Source organism: Candoia aspera, chromosome 14 (assembly GCF_035149785.1).
Source record: "Candoia aspera isolate rCanAsp1 chromosome 14, rCanAsp1.hap2, whole genome shotgun sequence".
In the NCBI taxonomy this organism is placed as follows: Eukaryota; Metazoa; Chordata; class Lepidosauria; order Squamata; family Boidae; genus Candoia; species Candoia aspera.
The window spans coordinates 20,031,236-20,050,141 of NC_086166.1; the positions used below are offsets into that span (position 1 = coordinate 20,031,236).

The 18,906-nt window shown below is 52.6% G+C and overlaps 3 protein-coding genes across 7 annotated transcripts in view; 2 read left to right on the plus strand and 1 right to left on the minus strand.

The window, feature by feature from the left end:
- The first annotated feature begins 4,754 nt into the window (after positions 1-4,754).
- On the plus strand, positions 4,755-8,830 carry KDM8 (lysine demethylase 8). The gene is made up of 7 exons (XM_063315228.1): positions 4,755-5,242; positions 5,340-5,506; positions 5,712-5,844; positions 6,185-6,226; positions 7,604-7,753; positions 8,204-8,296; positions 8,500-8,830. The coding sequence occupies exons 1-7, from the start codon at positions 4,775-4,777 to the stop codon at positions 8,662-8,664; spliced, it is 1,218 nt and encodes a 405-aa protein (XP_063171298.1). The 5' UTR covers positions 4,755-4,774; the 3' UTR covers positions 8,665-8,830.
- NSMCE1 (NSE1 homolog, SMC5-SMC6 complex component) lies at positions 7,563-13,812 on the minus strand. Of its 5 annotated transcripts, none has more exons than XM_063315230.1 (7): positions 13,669-13,812; positions 12,740-12,861; positions 12,329-12,406; positions 11,031-11,177; positions 10,793-10,909; positions 9,894-10,011; positions 7,563-9,445 (listed from the first exon to the last, which is right to left on the minus strand). In XM_063315230.1, exons 1-7 carry the CDS (start codon positions 13,784-13,786, stop codon positions 9,363-9,365), a joined length of 783 nt encoding a protein of 260 aa, XP_063171300.1. In that variant the 5' UTR covers positions 13,787-13,812; the 3' UTR covers positions 7,563-9,362. The 5 variants fall into 5 exon arrangements, with proteins under 5 accessions (XP_063171300.1, XP_063171301.1, XP_063171299.1 ...); XM_063315231.1 differs by having other exon boundaries at positions 7,563-8,004; positions 9,894-10,014; XM_063315229.1 differs by having other exon boundaries at positions 9,894-10,014.
- A 182-nt stretch (positions 13,813-13,994) lies between these two features.
- The window catches only part of IL4R (interleukin 4 receptor), a 34,138-nt gene continuing 29,226 nt past the window's right edge, over positions 13,995-18,906 (plus strand). Inside the window, exons 1-4 of the mRNA XM_063314646.1 lie at positions 13,995-14,049; positions 14,372-14,549; positions 15,520-16,025; positions 17,562-17,694. Coding sequence (XP_063170716.1) covers positions 13,995-14,049; positions 14,372-14,549; positions 15,520-16,025; positions 17,562-17,694 — 872 coding nt within the window. The remainder of the gene's footprint in view (positions 14,050-14,371; positions 14,550-15,519; positions 16,026-17,561; positions 17,695-18,906) is intronic.

Below are 18,906 nucleotides of genomic sequence, written 5' to 3' on the forward strand. Positions count from 1 at the left end.
ATTCGTAAAGGCTTGACCGAGTTGCTGAATTAACCTGTGTTCTGGGTGGTTCTTGCATTACACTGAATCATGAACTAAACAAACTGGCCTGGTTTGGTTTGGACAGTACACTAAACCATAAGCTAAGCTAAGCTAAGCTAAGATCAAATAACAAAAAATCCAAAGTTAAAAGTAACACAGTTGAGCATATTCTGTGAATGCATCTGCAAAGTCTTCACTCAGCTTTATTAAACGTCTTATGTGAACAGAGGCTTAGACTCCTTTCATTCCTGTATTTCCATTTCTACTTATCTTTTTTTAATTTAAGATATAGTTTAAAACCACTGCAAGTGTTCCTTAGGATCAGTGATGTTCTAAGCAGAATTAACCCAGTCTTGACCAGGCGGTTCACTAAGAAAGGCCAAAATATCGCAGTCTGTACTTGCCAGTAGCCAGTAGGTAGATCAGCAGGAAAGCAAGCCGGAATTTAAACACGAATCCATTGCCCCAATGAGCTGGCTCCCCCTTCTTATTGGAGCAGCACAGAAGCCTGAGTAAAATAAACAAATTCATCCCTTGCTCAGCCCTGAGGGTATGAGTTGGGGCCAACATCTCACTAGAGCCATCTTGTCCCACTTCAGCTTCTTGAAGTGCCAGAAGAGAGTCTCCCTAGTCCAATGTTGGCCAATGTTTCCATCCCTCTGGGTTCAAGATGGACTTTGTAACAAAGACATATTAAGTGCTTCTTTCAGACAGCACAGAAGAAAAGCATCTGGACAGCGAAACCTATCATTCTGCCTGTGTATGTGTGCGTGTGTGTGTGCGCGCACGCACACACGCACATGCATGTCTTCGAGTCAGTTTTTGACTCCTGGCGACTGTCTGGACTAGTCCCTGCAGTTTTCTTGGCAAGATTTTTCAGAAGTGGTTTGCCCTTGCCTCCTTCCCAGGGCTGAGAGAAAGGGACCGGCCCAGGGTCACCCAGCTGGCTTTGTGCAGGACTAGAACTCAGTCTCCCAGTTTCTAGCCTGGTGCCTTATACATTCTCCAGTTTCTCTGAGTTTGCTTCCAAAGGACCACTTTAATTATTTATTTTTATTCTGTGAAGGTTTATTTATTTGAAGGATCATTACGGCCACCCACTATGACAACATGACTCTGTACAGCATATAAAAAATCATCAAACAAAAACACAAAAGAAACAGCACATACTGCTAAAAACCAACTATGACAATAAAATTAACATATGCTATCATTATATATTGTGAACTCATCCTGACTCAAGCCTTTCTCATTTTATCCTCATAACCTTGTGAAGCAGGCTGGCAATTGCCTCTCCATTTGAAACAATGCTTAACCTAAACACAGCTTAGAAAGGCAGGATATAAATAAAATATTTCATTATCATCACCACCACCACCACCACCACCTTTACCCCCTCTCCAGGAGCAATGCAACAAACAACAGATGGGGGTTGGCAAAGGAGAGATGCCACTCTAGACCCCAAAGTGGATATTCCAAAATCTCGGTCCTCAAAGGAGAGTCACTCTTCCTTGGGCCCTGCCACATTAATCTTGCTTTATTTTGTTTTTGTGACCTCTGCAGTAATGAGAACCATGCAGTTATTGGAGTTTGCTGACATTCACATATTTTGTTTTATTTTAAAAGTGTTGCCAGCATCTGCATGTACCACAAATTAAATTAGGTTTGAATTTTATTACCTCTTTTATTTAATTTATCTTAGCTGTTGTGTTCAAGCTGTGAACCAGCTGTTGTCTGTGAAAAAAGAATGTTAATTTGAAGGGAACAATTTAAGGCTTCCTACAATGGGTGTTAAGTAATCACTCTGGCAATTATATCTACTGAGACTTCATGACTGTTCTGTTGTCAAGAGCTGGCCAGAGCCTGACCTAGTGACCCAGTCGTCCTTGGGGAAGACAAGGATGCTGCTCAGCCAGAAGCCACTTCTCAACCGCTTCAGGAGAAGAATTTGCACAGAGCAGGCACTTTCCAACCAGTCCAATGTCTCTATTCTAACCAGGCAGATATTACTAAAACCCTTTACTTCCAGAATGGGGCGCAACTGAACCCAGCCAAGGGACTCTCCTGAAGGCTGAGACCCTCAAGGGAATGAACAACTTTCTGGGGAACACAAGTCTGCTCTCAAAATAGCTCCTACTGGATCTGCCGCATTGGACGGTATTTCCCACCAACCTCCTCTTACTGAAACAGCTGCCCTTGCTTTTGTCCCAGAGTACTTAAAAATCTGAGCCCCAACTATGGGGAGTGGACAAGATGGAGAGGAACAGGGACACTTTTCACCAGATGACTGAGGAGGATTCACAAGCAATGCAGAGAAAGCGGTCTGGATGCCAATGGAGGGAGTGCAATTCACACGTGAGTGGAGTTAGGTAAATACCATCATGTAACACTGACTCTTGTTTTGGGCTGTTTTGTGTAGCAAGGCTTTAATCACGCCCATTTATATGCTTTACATCTTGAATGCTGCTTTGCAAGCACTTTTCTTACTAGAAAAGCAAGGCCTAAGAAGGGTGATGATGGCTATCCGTCTGCCAGGTCTTGACTAATCAGAGACCTGCCAGATTGATAGCCATGGTCACCTTTCTTAGGACTTGCTTTTCTACTAAGAAAAGCTTCTAAACTTCTACTAAGCTTGTGGTAGGTTTTTCTCTCTCCCAAGGTGGGCACGTGCACACACACAATTAGCAGCGGGTGCGTGATCCTTTGTGTATGCGTGGCAAGCGTGAGGCAGAGGAAACAGTTGCTTTTGGCAATGTCTTGCCCAAGAGCATCTATGGATAGATAATGAATATTGCCAGGTGTGGGGATGGGCTTTATGACTCCTCGCATATCTGGAAGGATATTCAAGGCTTCAGAAGTGAGCAACAACATAAGCAAAACTTACTGCAACAGTCACAGCAAGAGGAGCCTTCTGGATATAATCACTGAGGAAGATGAGCAGGAGCCCAATGATGAACCCACATCTCACCAGTGGGAGAACTAGCAATGGGCATTGGCTTCCAAGTGGCAGGGAAGACAGGTCAACTAAAGCCTGCCACTTCTTGAACACATGCAATGCATGCTGCCCAGGTTAAAAGGGGGCAGACCTCAATTAACCAGTCACCCTCAACATTTTGAGGCCTGTGAGGGTTGCTGCAGCCCTAAACTTTACAGGAATGAAAGGGAAGGTCGTACTGGAGGAAGTATTGCTCTGTATAAAATCTAACATCGTAGCAACACTAGAAGTCCAGATTCTTCCATCAAACCACTCCAGGACCACAAGTATGAATTTGATGCAGGGTTATACTACTGTATTGTTCATCTGATCAAAATGAGAAGCTGAAAGAAATCAGGGGGGCTTCAATTACCCCTGCAGACTTGGTATTGTCAAACTATTTATCAGCCAATTACATCCTAACAGAATGATTCTCAGAGTGTGGTTCTTTAACAAGCTTACTGAAAGGGAAAAGGTGGCATCAAGTTACCTAAAATTCAAATACTTTCCCTTATAGAAGCCCGCTTAGGGCAGCTGCATCATTCTCTTGGCACCACCTTTTGATGAGCAGAGGAGGTAGCGGGCAGTTGACCTGAAAAAGTGGGAACCTCCAGATATTCTGAACCTGCCATGTTTTCAACAGCTCCGTCCTCTTTCCCTGGCTCAGGTAACCACAACAGGCACATCCCCACTGAAGCCACATTTCTAGACACCCTCAAATGACTGTGCCTTAAACTTGGGTCTTGGTAAGATAACCCTGGGTAGCTACTATGATCTGGTGCAAGACAGCAGTGGCGGAACCAAGGCTGACCATGAAGCGGACCATTTGGTGTGGGTGTGTGGACGTTCATGTGCGTGCATCCACCAGCAGCATCCAGCAGTGACATCTGAGTACAAAATGGGAAAGCCCCCCCCCCAAATGGGGCACTGTGAAAATGGCCAAATCTCTCCAGGCCCTGCTGTTGTTTATTCATTTAGTCGCTTCCGACTCTTCAGAGCTTCCTGTCGGTCGTCAACACCCCCAGCTCCCCCAGGGACGAGTCTGTCACCTCTAGAATATCATCCATCCACCTTGCCCTTGGTCGGCCCCTCTTCCCTTTGCCCTCCACTCTCCCTAGCATCAGCATCTCCTCCAGGGTGTCCTGTCTTCTCATTATGTGGCCAAAGTATTTCAGTTTTGCCTTGAATATCATTCCCTCAAGTGAGCAGTCTGGCTTTATTTCCTGGAGGACGGACTGGTTTGATCTTCTTGCAGTCCAAGGCACTCTCAGAATTTTCCTCCAAACCCTAACCCTAGGCATCACTTACAACCACAATGACGACGCTTAACTGGAACCTATTTCTCAAAGGAGGAAAGGGCCGACCCGACCGGTCCAGGGAACAGGCGTGGCGCCCACGAGGACGCCAAAGAAGCGAGAGGCCAGAAGCGCCGAAATGGGCCTCGGAGGGACCGGGGACTGCCTCGAGGGGGCCCTGTCCGCGGAGGTTCAGCCCAGCAGTCCTCGGGCGGCGCCCCTCGCCGGAAGCCCTTCGCACGCTGCCTCGGAGAGCCACGAGCCGGGGTCGAGCCCCTCCGCGCTAGCCCTCAGCCATTCCGGCGCGCAGCTAGGAGCCCGCCCCCTGGCGTCCTACTGGAGGAGCGCCGCTCCGGGCCGCGCGCGGCCTCCGAACGGGGGCGCGTGTCTGCGCAGGCGTGGGGCGGCCGCGGGCGCCTCGGAGTGACGCGCCGCGGGCGCCGGCCTCGGCGTCTCCGCGCCTGCGCAGCTCCGAGTGGCGACCATGAGCGGCGGGCCGGCGGGGGGGGCAGCCTGGGCCGCGCTGGAGCCGGCGGAGCTGCTGCTTGCCGCGCGGGCCGGGCCGGGCGTGGGCGCGGGCGAGGTGGGCGCGGGCGCGGCGGCGCTGCTGGGCCAGGCGGCAGCGCTGCTGGACCAGGCCGGGGCGCCGGGAGGGTGGCCGGCGGCGGCGCGGGAGACCTGCCTGCGGGCGGCCGAGCAGCTAGGCGACTGGGCCTGGGAGCGGCTGCAGGAGGGCCCGTGGCACCGCGTGGGCCCGGCCTGGCGCCGACTGTTCGCCCACGCTTGCCTGCTGCGCGCGCTCTGCCTCTGCCGCGCGCGGGGGCCCTGCGCCGAGGCCCTGCGCGCCTGCGACCTGGGGCTGCTGCTGGGCGTGCCCGGCCCCGAGCTGGCCCGCCTGGCCGCGCTGCTGCAGCAGCGCCTGCTGCCCGCCCCTCAGGGCCCACCCCGCAAGGTAGGCCGGCGGGAGGGGAGGCAGGGGTGGGCGCCCGGGGGAGGGCAGGGCAGGGCTCTCTCTAACCGGCCTGTCTACCTATCCCCCCACCCCGCAGAAGCCGCGCACGGAGCAGCCACCGGCCCCTGCTGAGGCGGCGGGCCTCTCCCTGGCCCGGCTGCAGTGCCCGTCCCTGCAGCGCTTCCGCGAGGGCTTCCTCCTGCCCGGGGCCCCGCTGGTGCTGGAGGGCGTGGTGGACCACTGGCCCTGCCTGCACAAGTGGAGGTGAGGGTCCCTGCCGGCATTCCCCCGTCTTCCCGCGACCGAGGCAGCCTGATGACAGCCTAAGAGCCTCCGCTCTGGACCTGACGGCATAGGCCTCATCTGGAGGCCTCTCTCATAAAGATGTTATATCGTGGGAAAAAGATCTCTAAATGTAGTAAGGAAGCAAGAGGTCTGTTGTTGAAACCTTTTGCTTTTCTTGTGGCAGCGTGGATTACATCCAGCAGTTGGCAGGCAACCGCACCGTCCCTGTGGAGCTGGGTGCTCGCTACACTGACCAAGATTGGTCCCAAGATCTCATGACAGTCGGGGAATTCATCAACCAGTACATCAAGGAGGAGGTCGGAGCTCTTTGTTGTTCAACGTAACTGTCTGGGAGAGGGGAAATGAATCAGCATTTCAAATTTAATCTGGAAGTCTGCTTCAGGACGTTTTGTGCCCAAAAGGTATGATAGAAATGGCCTTAGTAAGAGAAACCATCTTGATATAGGCACAACATGCAAGATTTTGAGTTAAAGAGAATGCCACTTCATGGTAAGCGGGAGGGCGGTGGTTCTGATCCAAGTCAGGATTCACTGGGACAAATAGCAGGGTCAAAGTTTGCTGCAAAGGCTGTTTTTGTCCACATCCTTTGCTTCTCTACAAGACCCGGTTTTTATTTCTGGTCTCTCTCCATTCCAGAATCCCAGTGGATACCTTGCTCAGCACCAGCTTTTCGAGCAGGTAAATGTGGGAATGACTTCAGATCCTAGAAAATACTGGTTATCTTTACCCTGAATCACACCCAAAAGAGAGTTCTCGAAGGCAATAGAACTCATGTCCCCTCCAAACAGAAAATGTCAGAAGCGTATCCTCCCCCACCCCCCAATTATACCTTATTGGGAAGATCCTGTCCACTTGTAGTATAGCAGCCATGTTGCTGCCTGGATGGGAGCTATGCTCCAGAACGCTACACCAGGGAAGGCTGCTGTTGCCACGTGTCAAAGGGAGAAGTTGAAAGTAGGACCATCAGATTCCACAGCAACCTTCTATTGCCCACCACCAATGATAAAACTGCCATCAGTGTTGCATAGGGAGTATTGGATTGATGCTTCTCCTCACTGTGGAAATGTACTTGTACAAGGTAGCCATGCTTACTCTAAATGGCATAGGATTGAGTACATGGCTATGTCCATATTATTCCAGTTTTATAGCAAGCTTGTCCCAGCTCCTCTTTTCTTCCCCTTCTCTTACCAAAGAGGCGCCCTGAGCAAGGAGAATGGCTCAGCATCAGGGACTGAGCGTATGGATCCCAAGGCAGAAGCACTTTGCCTATAAGCTTTCCTAGAGCGTCATACCGTAGCATCAGGCCAGGCCAAAGGTCTTTTGCACAGCATCCCACAAACTAGCAGGGGAATGTCAGACTATGGAGCTTACGTTTGGCTGTCAGCCTGATATCCAAGCTTCTGCAAAGGAGCATGCATGAAGTTAGTGCCCTGTACAGATGGTGTGAAGGCAATTGCTGCCAGCTCTTGGGTGAGCAAATGGGGTTGATCCAGCAAACAGGCATGTCAGCCTAATGCCTCCTCCTATTGCTGGGGAAAAGTTACACCTATACATCTTTCAACAGAGGAAAGTTTGATTAAGGGCATTCACATTGCTGTGAATGCACCTTCTATTTGGAGGTGAGATGGTATCATTCCCTCACCCAATAAAATCTATCAGAATGTTATGTCAGACCCAAAACTATCCATTCTATTTAGTAGGAACAGTTCACTCGAGAGCCTCTTACTTAGCCATTAATTTGTGTTACATAACATTGTGGCAGCGTTCACGGTTTCTCAACCTGGACGTTCCCACTTGTCTCACGCAGGAAGCGGAGCGCTGCCCCCCCAGCAGCATATCATTAGCCCCTCCTCCTGTTTCCACAACTTAAAAGTTTCTCTTTGTCATATCCTTATTTCTCTTCCTGTCCCATGGTTTTACACTGTATAATTAACTACCGTAAGCCACCTCAGTATTTTAACAGAAAGGTACTCAACAAAAGGTATATTCTGCTTTCTGCATGGTACAATAAATGGGATACATTCTTGACTTTTATTTCTGATGGGCCATTGCCAGATCCCAGAGCTGAAGCAAGACATTGGCATCCCAGACTATTGTTGCCTGGGCAAAGATGATGAAGAGAAGATCACCATCAATGCCTGGTTTGGTCCAGCAGGGACCATCTCACCTCTTCACCAGGATCCACAACAAAATTTCTTGGTCCAGGTTTGTTCTTTACATCCTTCAGAAGCTCTTGCCAGGGCAGAAACTATGGTGACACCTTGTCATTTTTCTTCCAGTACAGTAATATATGGGGGCAACACTTTGCTCTGGGCCACCATCTGTACCCAACTTCTGGCATCACCAAAGAAGAGAGCATTTCCCACTGTCTCAACTGGACTAAAGCATTGATGGGGCATCTGGAGATATTTGTTAGGTGTGCCAAATGCCTTTGTGGCAGGTTGCTAACTTCTGGCCTGTGAATTGGCAGAAAAAGATACTGTCAATGGCTTTTCTTCTACTGTAAGAGTGTGAAGAAATCTGATGCTATCCCCTGTCGCGATCAGATATTCCAGGGCATGGTCTGGAATGTCTGAATGAGAGAAGGGTGGGCAAATGATGGAAGTACAACTACCCATCATGCAGGCAGTTAACTTTTCACATTCCCATTTTCAGGTGATGGGGCGCAAATACATTCGCCTGTATTCTCCTGATCAGTCTGAAAAACTGTATCCGCATGAAGGCCACCTTCTGCACAATACCAGCCAGGTGGGTGACACCTGCAGCTTCTGAAGCAATGGCTGCTCAGTTGTTCCACTGCGATTCTTAAATCTGGCTGCCCAAAGAGCCTTTGCACTGTGCTTCAGGACAATGACCTATTCCTTCCCCATTTTCTGATGGTGTAGGAAATGTGTTCTTACACTTCTTAAGGTGTCTAATCCAATGATCTAAGAGAGACCTTTCTTTTGCAGGTCGATGTGGAAGACCCCAACTTAATAAAATTTCCTAAGTTCCAAGCAGCTGCCTTTCAGGACTGTGTCTTGAGCCCTGGACAGGTTCTGTTTATCCCAGCCAATTACTGGCACTATGTTCGAGCCCTGGACACCAGTTTCTCTGTTAGCTTCTGGTGGTCCTAGCTTATGCTGAGAACAGAAGAGCCATTCCAAGACAAAGAATTGGCACAAGCCAGAGTGCCATGGCTGATCCAGGAAAAGCACACCTGTCCAAAGAGGCAGCAAGCAGAATAATCTCGCCTTCAGGGTCCTTCAACTTCCAAACGCGTTGGAATGACAAACTTTGGGATATTCAGTACCAAGTTTATTTCTCAGTAGAAGATCTCAGGCCACTCGCAGCCACAGACACGCAAGTCATCCTGCACAGTCCCCAAGGGATCAGCTCTTGGGCGAGGCATGTGAGGAAATTGAAAACCTCTTAATGGATCCACAAGCCCCACAAATTCAGAGGGGGTGAGTGGTGGTGCAGCAAAACACAGTCGCTTTTGGGGAGAGGCAGGGACAGCCCGCCAGGGGAGCAGAGAGGTACTGAGCAGTGTCCCAGTGGTGCTAAGTGGGACAGAGCCCAGCCTGTAGTAGCTTCCTTCATAAAATAAAGGAGAAATGTTGGGGACAGCACTTCATAAGCAGTAAATGGGAGGCAGGCTGGTGGCCCAGGCAGTGCTCAAGGCAGAAAGAAAGGAATGGGGGGCGGGGGGCAGAGGAGCTCCTGATTAAGAGCAGCAGCAGTTTTGCCATTTTAGCACCAACCCCCGCATGGCCACCACATTGCCCAGAGAAAGAACCTGCTCCTCCATGTCTCCTGAGAGGTCAGAGGGCCACTAGTGCTGTTGCCTGGGGCCCATCCTGGAGGTCGTCCTCCTGGCACTCAAGGGCGGGCGGTTGGGTGGGCCAAGTTCTGCAGCTGCAAAGGGGAAAATGCAGGATGAGCTGAGGAAGGAAGATGTGCAGGAGCAGCGTTGGCTCCCATCCCAAAGCCAGCACTTTTATTGTGAAGGCAGGAGAACGTGGCCCATTAAAAGGCTTTGATGCGTGAGAAAATGGCACTCTGAGATCCTTGTCAGGCCAGCTTTCTGCTTTCAGAACGTTTTTGTCTTCTCTGGTCATCCCCTCAAGGGCTAAAACACCTCTTTCTATTTGAATGAGGCTGTGTTTTCCAGTGCAAAGCAATGCCTTCTGCTGCTTGTAAAATGAAAAAGGGCAAGCTGACTCAATCAGTCACTGCAGCCAGATTGCCCGCACCACCCTGTGAAAAGCAGGTGTCATATTCTCTCTCTCTCTCTCTCTCTCTCTCACACACACACACACACACCCCACCCCACCCCACCCCACCCCCAGCCCAAGGGTTTCACCTGGAACCTTGTGAGGCCACAGCCGTTTGCAGTGAGGGCAACGTTGCTCTGGCTGTGCGTCGAAGTATGTGGAAAGGCAAGACCAATGTGCCACAATCTCACAGTCTTCACACGCTTGCTTCTGGAATGGAAAAGGTCCCATCAAGCTAGATCACAAGTATGGATGGGGGAAACAAGCAGCTTTGCCTCATAAGGTTCTTCAGAGGTTTTGATTGATTGGGCAAAATGACAGTCCTAGAACCTTAAGGCCCCCATCTCACCTCTTTAAAACCCCATCTCCCTCCAAGGGAAGCAAGATGGTAGCAACTCTCCATGAACCGACTTGGTTAGACTTCTCCCCTGTTCTATTACCACCAGCTGCCCTGTGGGAGATTCTAGAAATTTATTTATGGCTTTTAAGTATTTTTAGCCTCACCCATTCCCTTGACATGGTACCAGCCTCAGGCCTCCAGAATCAAAATGTTACAAGGATGGCGATCCTGCTCACAAAAAACTGCCCACCCTCTCCCAAGATTTTGCCATGCTATGCCCTGCTGGTGACCCTGGGGCTTCTAGAGAGGCTGAGCCACTTGAGCAGGGAGGCTCCACTTCTGCATTAAGTCCAAGGAAAGGATGGGCAGGAGGCATTCAAGCAAGGTGCTAAGCAAGTTAATGGGGAGATATTTTTTTTTTGGTAACTTGGCCCAACGCCTACTTCCAGCTGGACTCTAGGAGGGGAGCTGCATTAGTCTGTGGTGGTCAAACAATGGGAATCCGGAAGCACCTTTTTCTATTAACAAATTTTATTACAAGGCATGAGCTGCATGCCTTTTAGTAAAATGTTAGTTGAATGTTAATTACCAAACTCCTCCTGATTTATTGCAGCTCACACCTGCTGCCAGAGGGGCTGGTAGGGTTACCTGAACAGAAAGGCTGTGGCAGATGTGGCATTTCTGGGCAGATTCTGGGTAATGGCGGAAGATGTACTGCTCCAGTTCAAGGATGCTACGGGTGTGCAGGGTGTATTCCCCTTCTTTCTGTAGAACAGAATTAACATGCTGTTAATTGTCCTTGGAGCCCCCCAACGCCACCTCCCTCACGCGCCAGGAGACGTGGCAATGTGCCAGTCCTCGAGGCCTTCACTCCAAAGGCCAGCACCTCATGAAGCCACTTTTTCTGCACCAGCTGTTGAAGCACTTGCTCCGCTTCCATTTTCTTCATTTTCTTTGGCTTCAACTGGTCAGCCAAATTTAAGATCTCGGTGGACGATGCAAAGCCATTCCCAGACAGCAGGATCAGGTCCATCTGCAGAAACAAAAGCCCTGCCCTACTTAAGACAAGCTGGAAATGTTCAGTGGGGCAGACACAGGGTGCTGCATCTTAGGCACTCCCACCCCAACAGCTTCCAATCAGAGTGGTGTGACCTGTGGGGTTTTCACCCCCTCCCCCTCTGCCAACAGGGCCTGAGAGGCAAAAGACCTATTATCTTTTCAAGAATCATATTTTTCTCCATCTACAAACTGTTAGAAGCTCCTCCCTGGGAGCTTCCATTGCATCTCTTGTTTTGCACACCTCCATACAGCCATGCCAATGCCGCCGCCGCCGCCTCAGGGATGTGCCCTTGTTACCAAAGCAGCAGCAAGAAAAGCAACACCATCACTTCCTGAAAGGGACTGAGTCTAAGGACCATCCTCCAAAGGGCACTATCAGATCTAGAGCATGTCCTAGTCCAATCAGTTTGCAGCTAACTTGAATGTGGGCCAGCTTCAGTATTGTGAAACTGAACAAAGGATATAAGGAAGCCAATAAATGCCCCATGTATTTACACACCTCCAGCTTCTGTCTAGACCACTTCATAAAACCCATCCAATGAACAGTCACACAAATGAGGGATTTAAATCAGGCACCGCTCCAACAGCATTATAAACTCAATAAAACGTAAAACTAAAACAAATGAGGTCACTGAGGCATCCAGAAATTATCTGCAGAGGGTAACTTAATCCCTCTGTATTCATCTGTAGTTCCCAATTCAAATCAATCACCGTTTCGTTCTTAAGGTGCCTCACAACTGTGTGTGTTTGCTGCCTCTGCCATGAATCAATACTGACTGCCCTCACCTGGCAGGTCAATCAGGAGAGATGCCCCCAACAAGAACATGGCAAAGATTGTGGCTGTTTTCTCTTTCTAGGTTCTACATCACACCAAGTTCTGAACACTGTTTTGCCCAAGGCTGGGAAAGGGAGGCAGAGTCTTCCCCCTTGTATCAACTCGCTGGATAGGTTATGGCAACCTGCAAGGACCTGCGGCCCGGGGGGACGCTCTGCAAGATGTCATTTCCTCCCCAGTCTTGTTGGAAGGCTCAGCCGAACACATCGGTGGTTCTCTCGAGGAAAGAGGCTATGCTCAGCGCATTACCCAGCAGAGGCCATGGCATGCTTTAAAGCTACCGTACTTACTGTCTTTTTGAACAGCTCTAGCTCGTTTTCAGAGAAGTCGCTTGCCATTTTGGTAATGTCTGTTTCTGCCAGATTCACCTAGGATTAGAAACAAATATGCAAAGGTGGAGGTTGGCTGCCAGCCACAGGGAGGCTCTGAGGTGGGCTAAGCACAGGCAAGCTCTGCCTGTAGCACAGAAGGCTTCAAGGGAGGGGGCCCCTTAGCCCTCACACTTCCTGGCCAGCCCCTCCTTCAGCAGCAACTGAAATGGTTTGGAGCCATAGAGCAAAGCAACAGTCATAATCCTGCCCTCAGATCAATGGGGATTATGGAACGTTTTAAACCTGACCACGCCCTCTTCAAACAGACTTCATTTCCTGCTGCTGGCACGTGGCAAGGGGCAGCCCTAAGCTGGCAAAATACCCCCTTACCAGGGCAAAGTACGTTTTCCTATTTTCTTCCGCAGTGCCTTTCCTGATCTCCATGGATAAAGGCTGCAGCCGTACATTCAGGGCACGGATGAAATAATCCAGTTGCTCGTCCACGTAACCGACTGGCATGAGACATAATGGGAAAAAGCACCATCTTGTCATGTAGCCATTGACAAAAAAGGCACACCCGGCCCCTGGCAGATCTGGCCCGAGCCCCAGGAAGGGCCAACTGTGCCTTGAGGAAGAGGCCCTGGACACAGGCAGTCCACAAGCAGCCCTGCCCACGGGGGGGGGGGGGGGGGAGGGGGGGGCTGGCAGAGGCAGAAGGGGCCTGCTGCCCACTCCACTTGAACCAGGGTCAAGGGAACTGAGGGACCACCTGCGAATGACTGCAGGCAGGGATAAGAGAAGCTGGGGTTCCCTAAGAGGGTCCTGCCAGACTCTTTCCCAGGACAGCCACTCTGGGGGTGCCACTAATTGGTTCCCAGTGAGGGAGTGCGCTTCTGGCATTCACAGGGGCGACAAGCAGGAAAGGAACCCCAAAGCCAAAAGCGTTTGAGACCATGGCGGCGGCGGCGGGGGGGGCGGGCTGAAAGGGAAATGGGGGAAACAGCCGCGCCTCCCTCTGGGCCTGAAGCCCGCGGCCAGAGATGATGCTAGAGATATTTCGTTTTCTCTCCCCCCCACCCACAAATTAGCAGAACGCGAGCCAGGGCAGGGGAGCCCCCCGCAGCAGGGGGAGGGCGAGGAGAGCTACGAAGCTGCTACGCCGCGGCCAGGGGCAACTCGGGAGCCCAGGCAGAGCCGCCGCCGCACGTGGCTGGCTCGATCCGGTAGCGGGCCGGGCAGCGCGAAGCCCCCCGCCCGGTTGGGCGAGGAGGGCCCCTTCCCCGCGCTGACGGAGGCGGGGCGGGGGCGCCGCGACTGACCCTGGTGCCGCTCGCAGCACAGCCGGCGCAGCCGCTCCGCCTCGGGCTCCTCCACGATGCCGCGCGCCAGCAGCGCCTGCAGGAAGCGCCGATGCGCGTCGGTCGGCGCGGCGGCCATCGCGGGTCCGGGAAGCGCTCCTCGGCCGCGGGGGGCGGGGCGGGCGGCCGGCGCCTCCGCGCGCGACTCCCGGGAACGGGCGCCTCGAGGCGCGCAGCCCACCGCGCTCGCGCCCGAAACGAAGTCCCTTGACAGCGGGTGGCTCGGTTTGAATGCCGGGGGGAGAGGAGGAGGAGTTGGAGGAGGAGGAGGAGGAGGAGGGTCAGCGATGACAGCAACGCGCAGCCCGCGCACCGCTCATCCGCGGCCACCCCGGTGGCCTCGTCGGGAAACCGGCTGTTGTCTTCTCCCCTCCGGCCGGCCGTGGAGACCCTTCTGGCCGTGCCCCGCATCAGCGCCTGTCGGTCTTCGCCGCTTGGGGCCTGGCTCTTTGCGGTCCCCCGCCAGAGTTTCTGTCATTATCCTTTTTTATGCGTAACTCAAGGCAGCGAACACGGCTAATGCGCCTTCCCCCTCCTCTTTCTCCCTAACAACAACCCTGTGAGGTGGGTTGGGCTGAGAGGGAAGACTGGCCCAAAGCCGCCCAGCCGGCCTTCCTGCCGAGGAGGAAGGCCTAGACGCCATCTGCCGCCTGCCGGTCTCTAGCGCGGCGCCTCCGCCGCTACTCCGGACCGGCCTTCGCGCCGGCGCCTCGCGGACCGAGGAAGGCTTCCTTCGGGCGCAGCCGCTACCTCTGGACAACCCCCCCCAAGACCTTCCGGTGCAGCCCCGCCCTCCCGGGGTCTCGAAAAGCCGTGAGACCCCCGAGCCTTGAGGCGAGCAGGTAGCGGAGCCCGTTGCGTCCTGGATCGCTCCGGCGGTTTCTAAATCCGGGCTGCCTGCCGTGCGCTTTGGCGGGTTGGCGGGTTGCCTTGGAGTCGGCGTGGACCCTGGCGACTGCCTGGGCCGGTCCCTGCCGTTCTGGCAACTTTTTTTTTCCGAAGTGGCTTGCTCTTGCTGCCTCCTTCCTAGGGCTGAGAGAGAGGGACTGGCCCAAGTCACCCAGCCGGCTTCGGGCCTTTCCCGGTTTCCAGCCTGGAGCCGTCACCAGGACACCGAATAGGCTCCCTAAAGCCCTTGTGTTTTTAACTGTTTCAATTGTATGTTTGGATGGTGTAAGCCACCCAGAGTCTAATAATAATGGTAATAATTTGCACCATGCTAGTGGGCCCTAAGCACTTTAAGGATATTAAAACAATCGCAGGTAACCTATTAGGAGAGACCATTGAGATTAAAATAACCTATCTAGGCTGTGACTTACAGCCTACAGAGAGACCTGAGAGCCAGAGTCTCCTTCCCGCGGGGTGCAGGCTGATCCCCAGGGTGGAATTTAGGGTGCCTTTTACTGGTCGCTGCTGTAACGGGTGCATCCTGCAGCGATATTGCCACGCAGTTTAGTTGCCCGAGAGAAGTAGCAGAAAAGTACAAAGCTTGCACGCTCTGTTGGGGCAGTTCTTGCCTGGCTACAGATGTGGTTCAGGAGAGTTTCAGAAGGCAGCCCAAAACGTCCCGGGAGAAGACAAGGGTTGCTCCCCCGCGGGATTCCTGACGGTCGGAATCCCGCGGGGGGGCAACGCTTGGCCTGTCCAGGGCCCCATGGGTGGTTGGCCCTGCCAGGCTGGCCCAGACCGCTTCATCAGGGGCTTTGAACTCCGTTTCCTTGGAAAATACTTTCCTTTCGGAACACGAGGGCGCTCTGGGCACGTGCCACAACCGAGGGGCGGTTCCTGGCCCACCGGCCCCTCCTGAGACAGCTCAGCAGGGTCAGGGACGGCCAGCCGGGTGGCACCAGCCGGGCTCGGCGTCGGTCCGTCTGCTCGGCACCCAAAAAGCGGCCAGCCGCTGAACGCCAGAAGGAACGCGCGGAGTTCCCGGTCGGCAGCCCGCCTTCTCTTCCCCTCTCCTGTCTCCGCGCCCCCCCTCGCCCTGGACCTCCAACCAGGCCTCCGCCCGTGCGAGAGCGGGGTATCAGGGTCCTGCGCGCCCGGCCCTCCCCTCCCCTCCCCTCCCCGGGATGGCTCCACCCAAGCAAACGCCTCCGCCCGCGCGGGCGGCCCAGGCCAGCCCCGCCCTTCCGCGGAAGAGGGACCGGGGCCGCCCGCCGCCTGGCGCCATTTCTGGGAGGCCGCGGCGAGGCCCAGCGCTGCTCTCGAGGCGTCCCGGGCGCGGGGGGCGGCCGGGGGCGCCCTTCCGCCCCCAGCCTCGGCCATGGGCGCACGGAGGGCCGCTGCGGCGGGGCTGCTCTGCCTCCTGTGGCACCGTAAGTCTCGCCGGCACCGCTGGCTCAGGCGTTTTGGCGGAAGGAAGGGGGCCGCGACTCTCCCCGGAAGGACAACAGGCCATCGCAGGCCGTTCTGTTGTCCGCCCTGAGATGGCCTGCGCCCTCGGCCTGCTTTTGCATGGGGTGTAAGGCATCGGCGAGGGCGTGGGAAGCTAATTGTACTTCCACAGACACATTTGCGATTGCGTTCTGCCATTCGTACCCGCCTATATTTGGCAACTGTATTCTTACAACAAGACATCCCCAAAATTGCCTTTCCACCAGGAGATTCTCAATATATCCTGGAAATTGAAGGTGCTGACCGGGCCACTAGTTTCAGTACAATATGCTCAGTCTACCCCTATGTGACGTAGGGTGCGGCTTCCTTCCTAGTTACCAGGTAGTGTTTTATAGGTAAATTCACCATAAAGCCACTAAAACCCTGGTTGTAAAGAAGCCTATCTGGGGCTCTTAATTTTTGGAGACAATCTGTGACCTGCCATTTCTCTGCGCTAATTACCACTATGGTTGTTTTCTCTTAAGTTGTGGCCCGTGTAAGACTGTTGAGTGCATCTCCTCTATGTTATATAGGCATCTGTGTTAACCCTGTTGTCTCAGGCCATTTGACAAGCACGAGGATGGAGTCACTTCTGCTACCTAGGCTGAGATGAAGGTGGAAGCTTCCCCTCTTCCGTTACAGAAAAAGGGGTGGCAGTGGCATAACCAGCTACCTTCTGCCCACCATCGGTGGCATAAGCAGACCTACCTACGTAGAGGTCTAAGTCTGCATTGGCTAAGGGGACCCTTCCAAACCAGGACAAGCCATTGTGGGGGTAAGAGAAAGTACTGTTCAGGCCCTGCCCTAATAGGGAGAAGAACTGGGTGTGTGCCTTATAGCACAGCCCCACTATTTATTTATTGCTATTTGTAACCAAGATATCTCTTGTAGGCTGGCCGCTTCTGCTAATATCCTACCACAGATATTTATGCAGGCCTTCTGAGAGTCCTATGAGCCTCATGTGGTGCAGAGTGGTAGGCGGCAGCATTGCAACCGAAACTCTCCCCATGACCCAAGTTAGATCCCAGCGGAAGCTGGATTCTTGGGTAGCCAGCAGGTTGAGTCAGCCTTCCATCCTTCCGAGGTCGGTAAAATGAGTGGTGACTGGGGAAGGCAATGGCAAATCACCCGGCTATAGTCTGCCAAGAAAACGTCATGAAAACGGCATCCTCCCCCCAAAGGGTCAGATATGACTCGGTGCTTGCTCAGGGGACCTTTCACCTCTGAGAGTCCTGCTCCTTCAGCAGAAGTAATCCAACTGTATAGCAATGTAATCCAGTCTGTAACCCAACAAGTGTTCATAGGATTATTTTGTTTCTGCTCCAAAAGACTAAGGTCTGCTTTTCTGAAAAGGGCACGGTCCATTCTGCTGCAGCAAGGTCCAGTTGGGGTTTTGGGAAGATCACCTTGAGCTATGCCAGACTATTCATCTGAATAAATCGGCTTGGTCAAGTAACTACTCTTTTGTATGTTCCTAGTTGCGTTTTCAAAGAATGGCCAGCCAAGCTGCCACACAGATTTTGCCACCGAACTGTTTTGTCGCTGGGAGGTGGATGCCATCACCAACTGCACCACAGAATTTAAACTACTCTACCAGGCAATTTCTGTAATGTAAGTATTAGCAAAACTGTGTGTTGCGTTGAAGGTATAACCACATCCTCTATGTAAAGGGAGTGGGGGTGGGATCAGTTATGAAGCCGGAAGCCTCCCAGCTGCAGAGATTGGGGAAACCTGGTGGTCAACTCTGCAGCCCACTGAGGACCCCCAAGCATCTTGACAGTGGCCGTGCAATGTCCTCCATCCCTGCTTACACTGCAACATGGAGTGGATTTGGGCCGTTGACATGATCATTGCCAAGCATTCTATCCTACTTAATGATGATTACATGCCATCAAGTTGGTGTCAAGTAGTGCCAACAACTTCGATGGATGATCTGTTGTCCCCAGCCTGCTCCTTCAGGTGTTCCAGTGGTGCACACATCAAGGCTATAACTGTGTCCATCCGCCTTGCTTGACATTGTAATACAGCTGCTTGTCTCTTCTAGCAGCTTTCTGAAATTCTTTGTTAAGATCCTTTCTGAGATTTTTAGCTCTCTTATTTGGCAGAGCCAAATTAGATTTTTGGTAGAGTGGTAAGGTACTGTGGCACTGAGGAGGTAGCCGCCGCCTCGGCATCGTCGCATTGGCCCAGCTGAGCTATTTCGGGTAGGGCCTGGGTTGCTAACACAGGGAATGACCCTTTGGGTGGCTTTGCAAGATGTTTTACAGGCAAAGCTGCGTGCATTCAGCACAACTTGAGTGCAGTTGCATTAGCAGAGGCATTCGGTGCCTACCTTGTTTAACAATAGTAGATGTGTTCTGGTTACAAAAATTGGACAGAGTCCTTGGATGAATTAGAGCGACTTAGCTTGTTGAATCCAATAAAGAGGGACTGGTGGTCCAGGAGATGATTACCTTCTTCTAGAGTAAGAGATCTACCCAGGGCCCACAAGTCATGGATAATGCAGACCCTTGGGAGTGTGATTTAAGCAAGAAGCTGCTAACCAATTCCCTCTGGGAAAGGGGAATCTGTCAAGCTGTGCTTTTTACATCTCCCTCTGGGGGAGATCATCTTGAGAAGGGGAGTGGGTTACCTTCAGTATGCCAGTGATGGTTCACCTCACTTCTTAAGGCAGCAGATGCCCGATTATTGCCTGATCCCTGTAATGGGCTGGATGAGGGCTAATGAATGGAAGATCTGCTGTGCCCAGGACACCCTGGCATAGCCCGTCATCAGTTACACCTGTGACCCCAGGCTTGTCAAGCACAAGTACTTGGTCTCTAA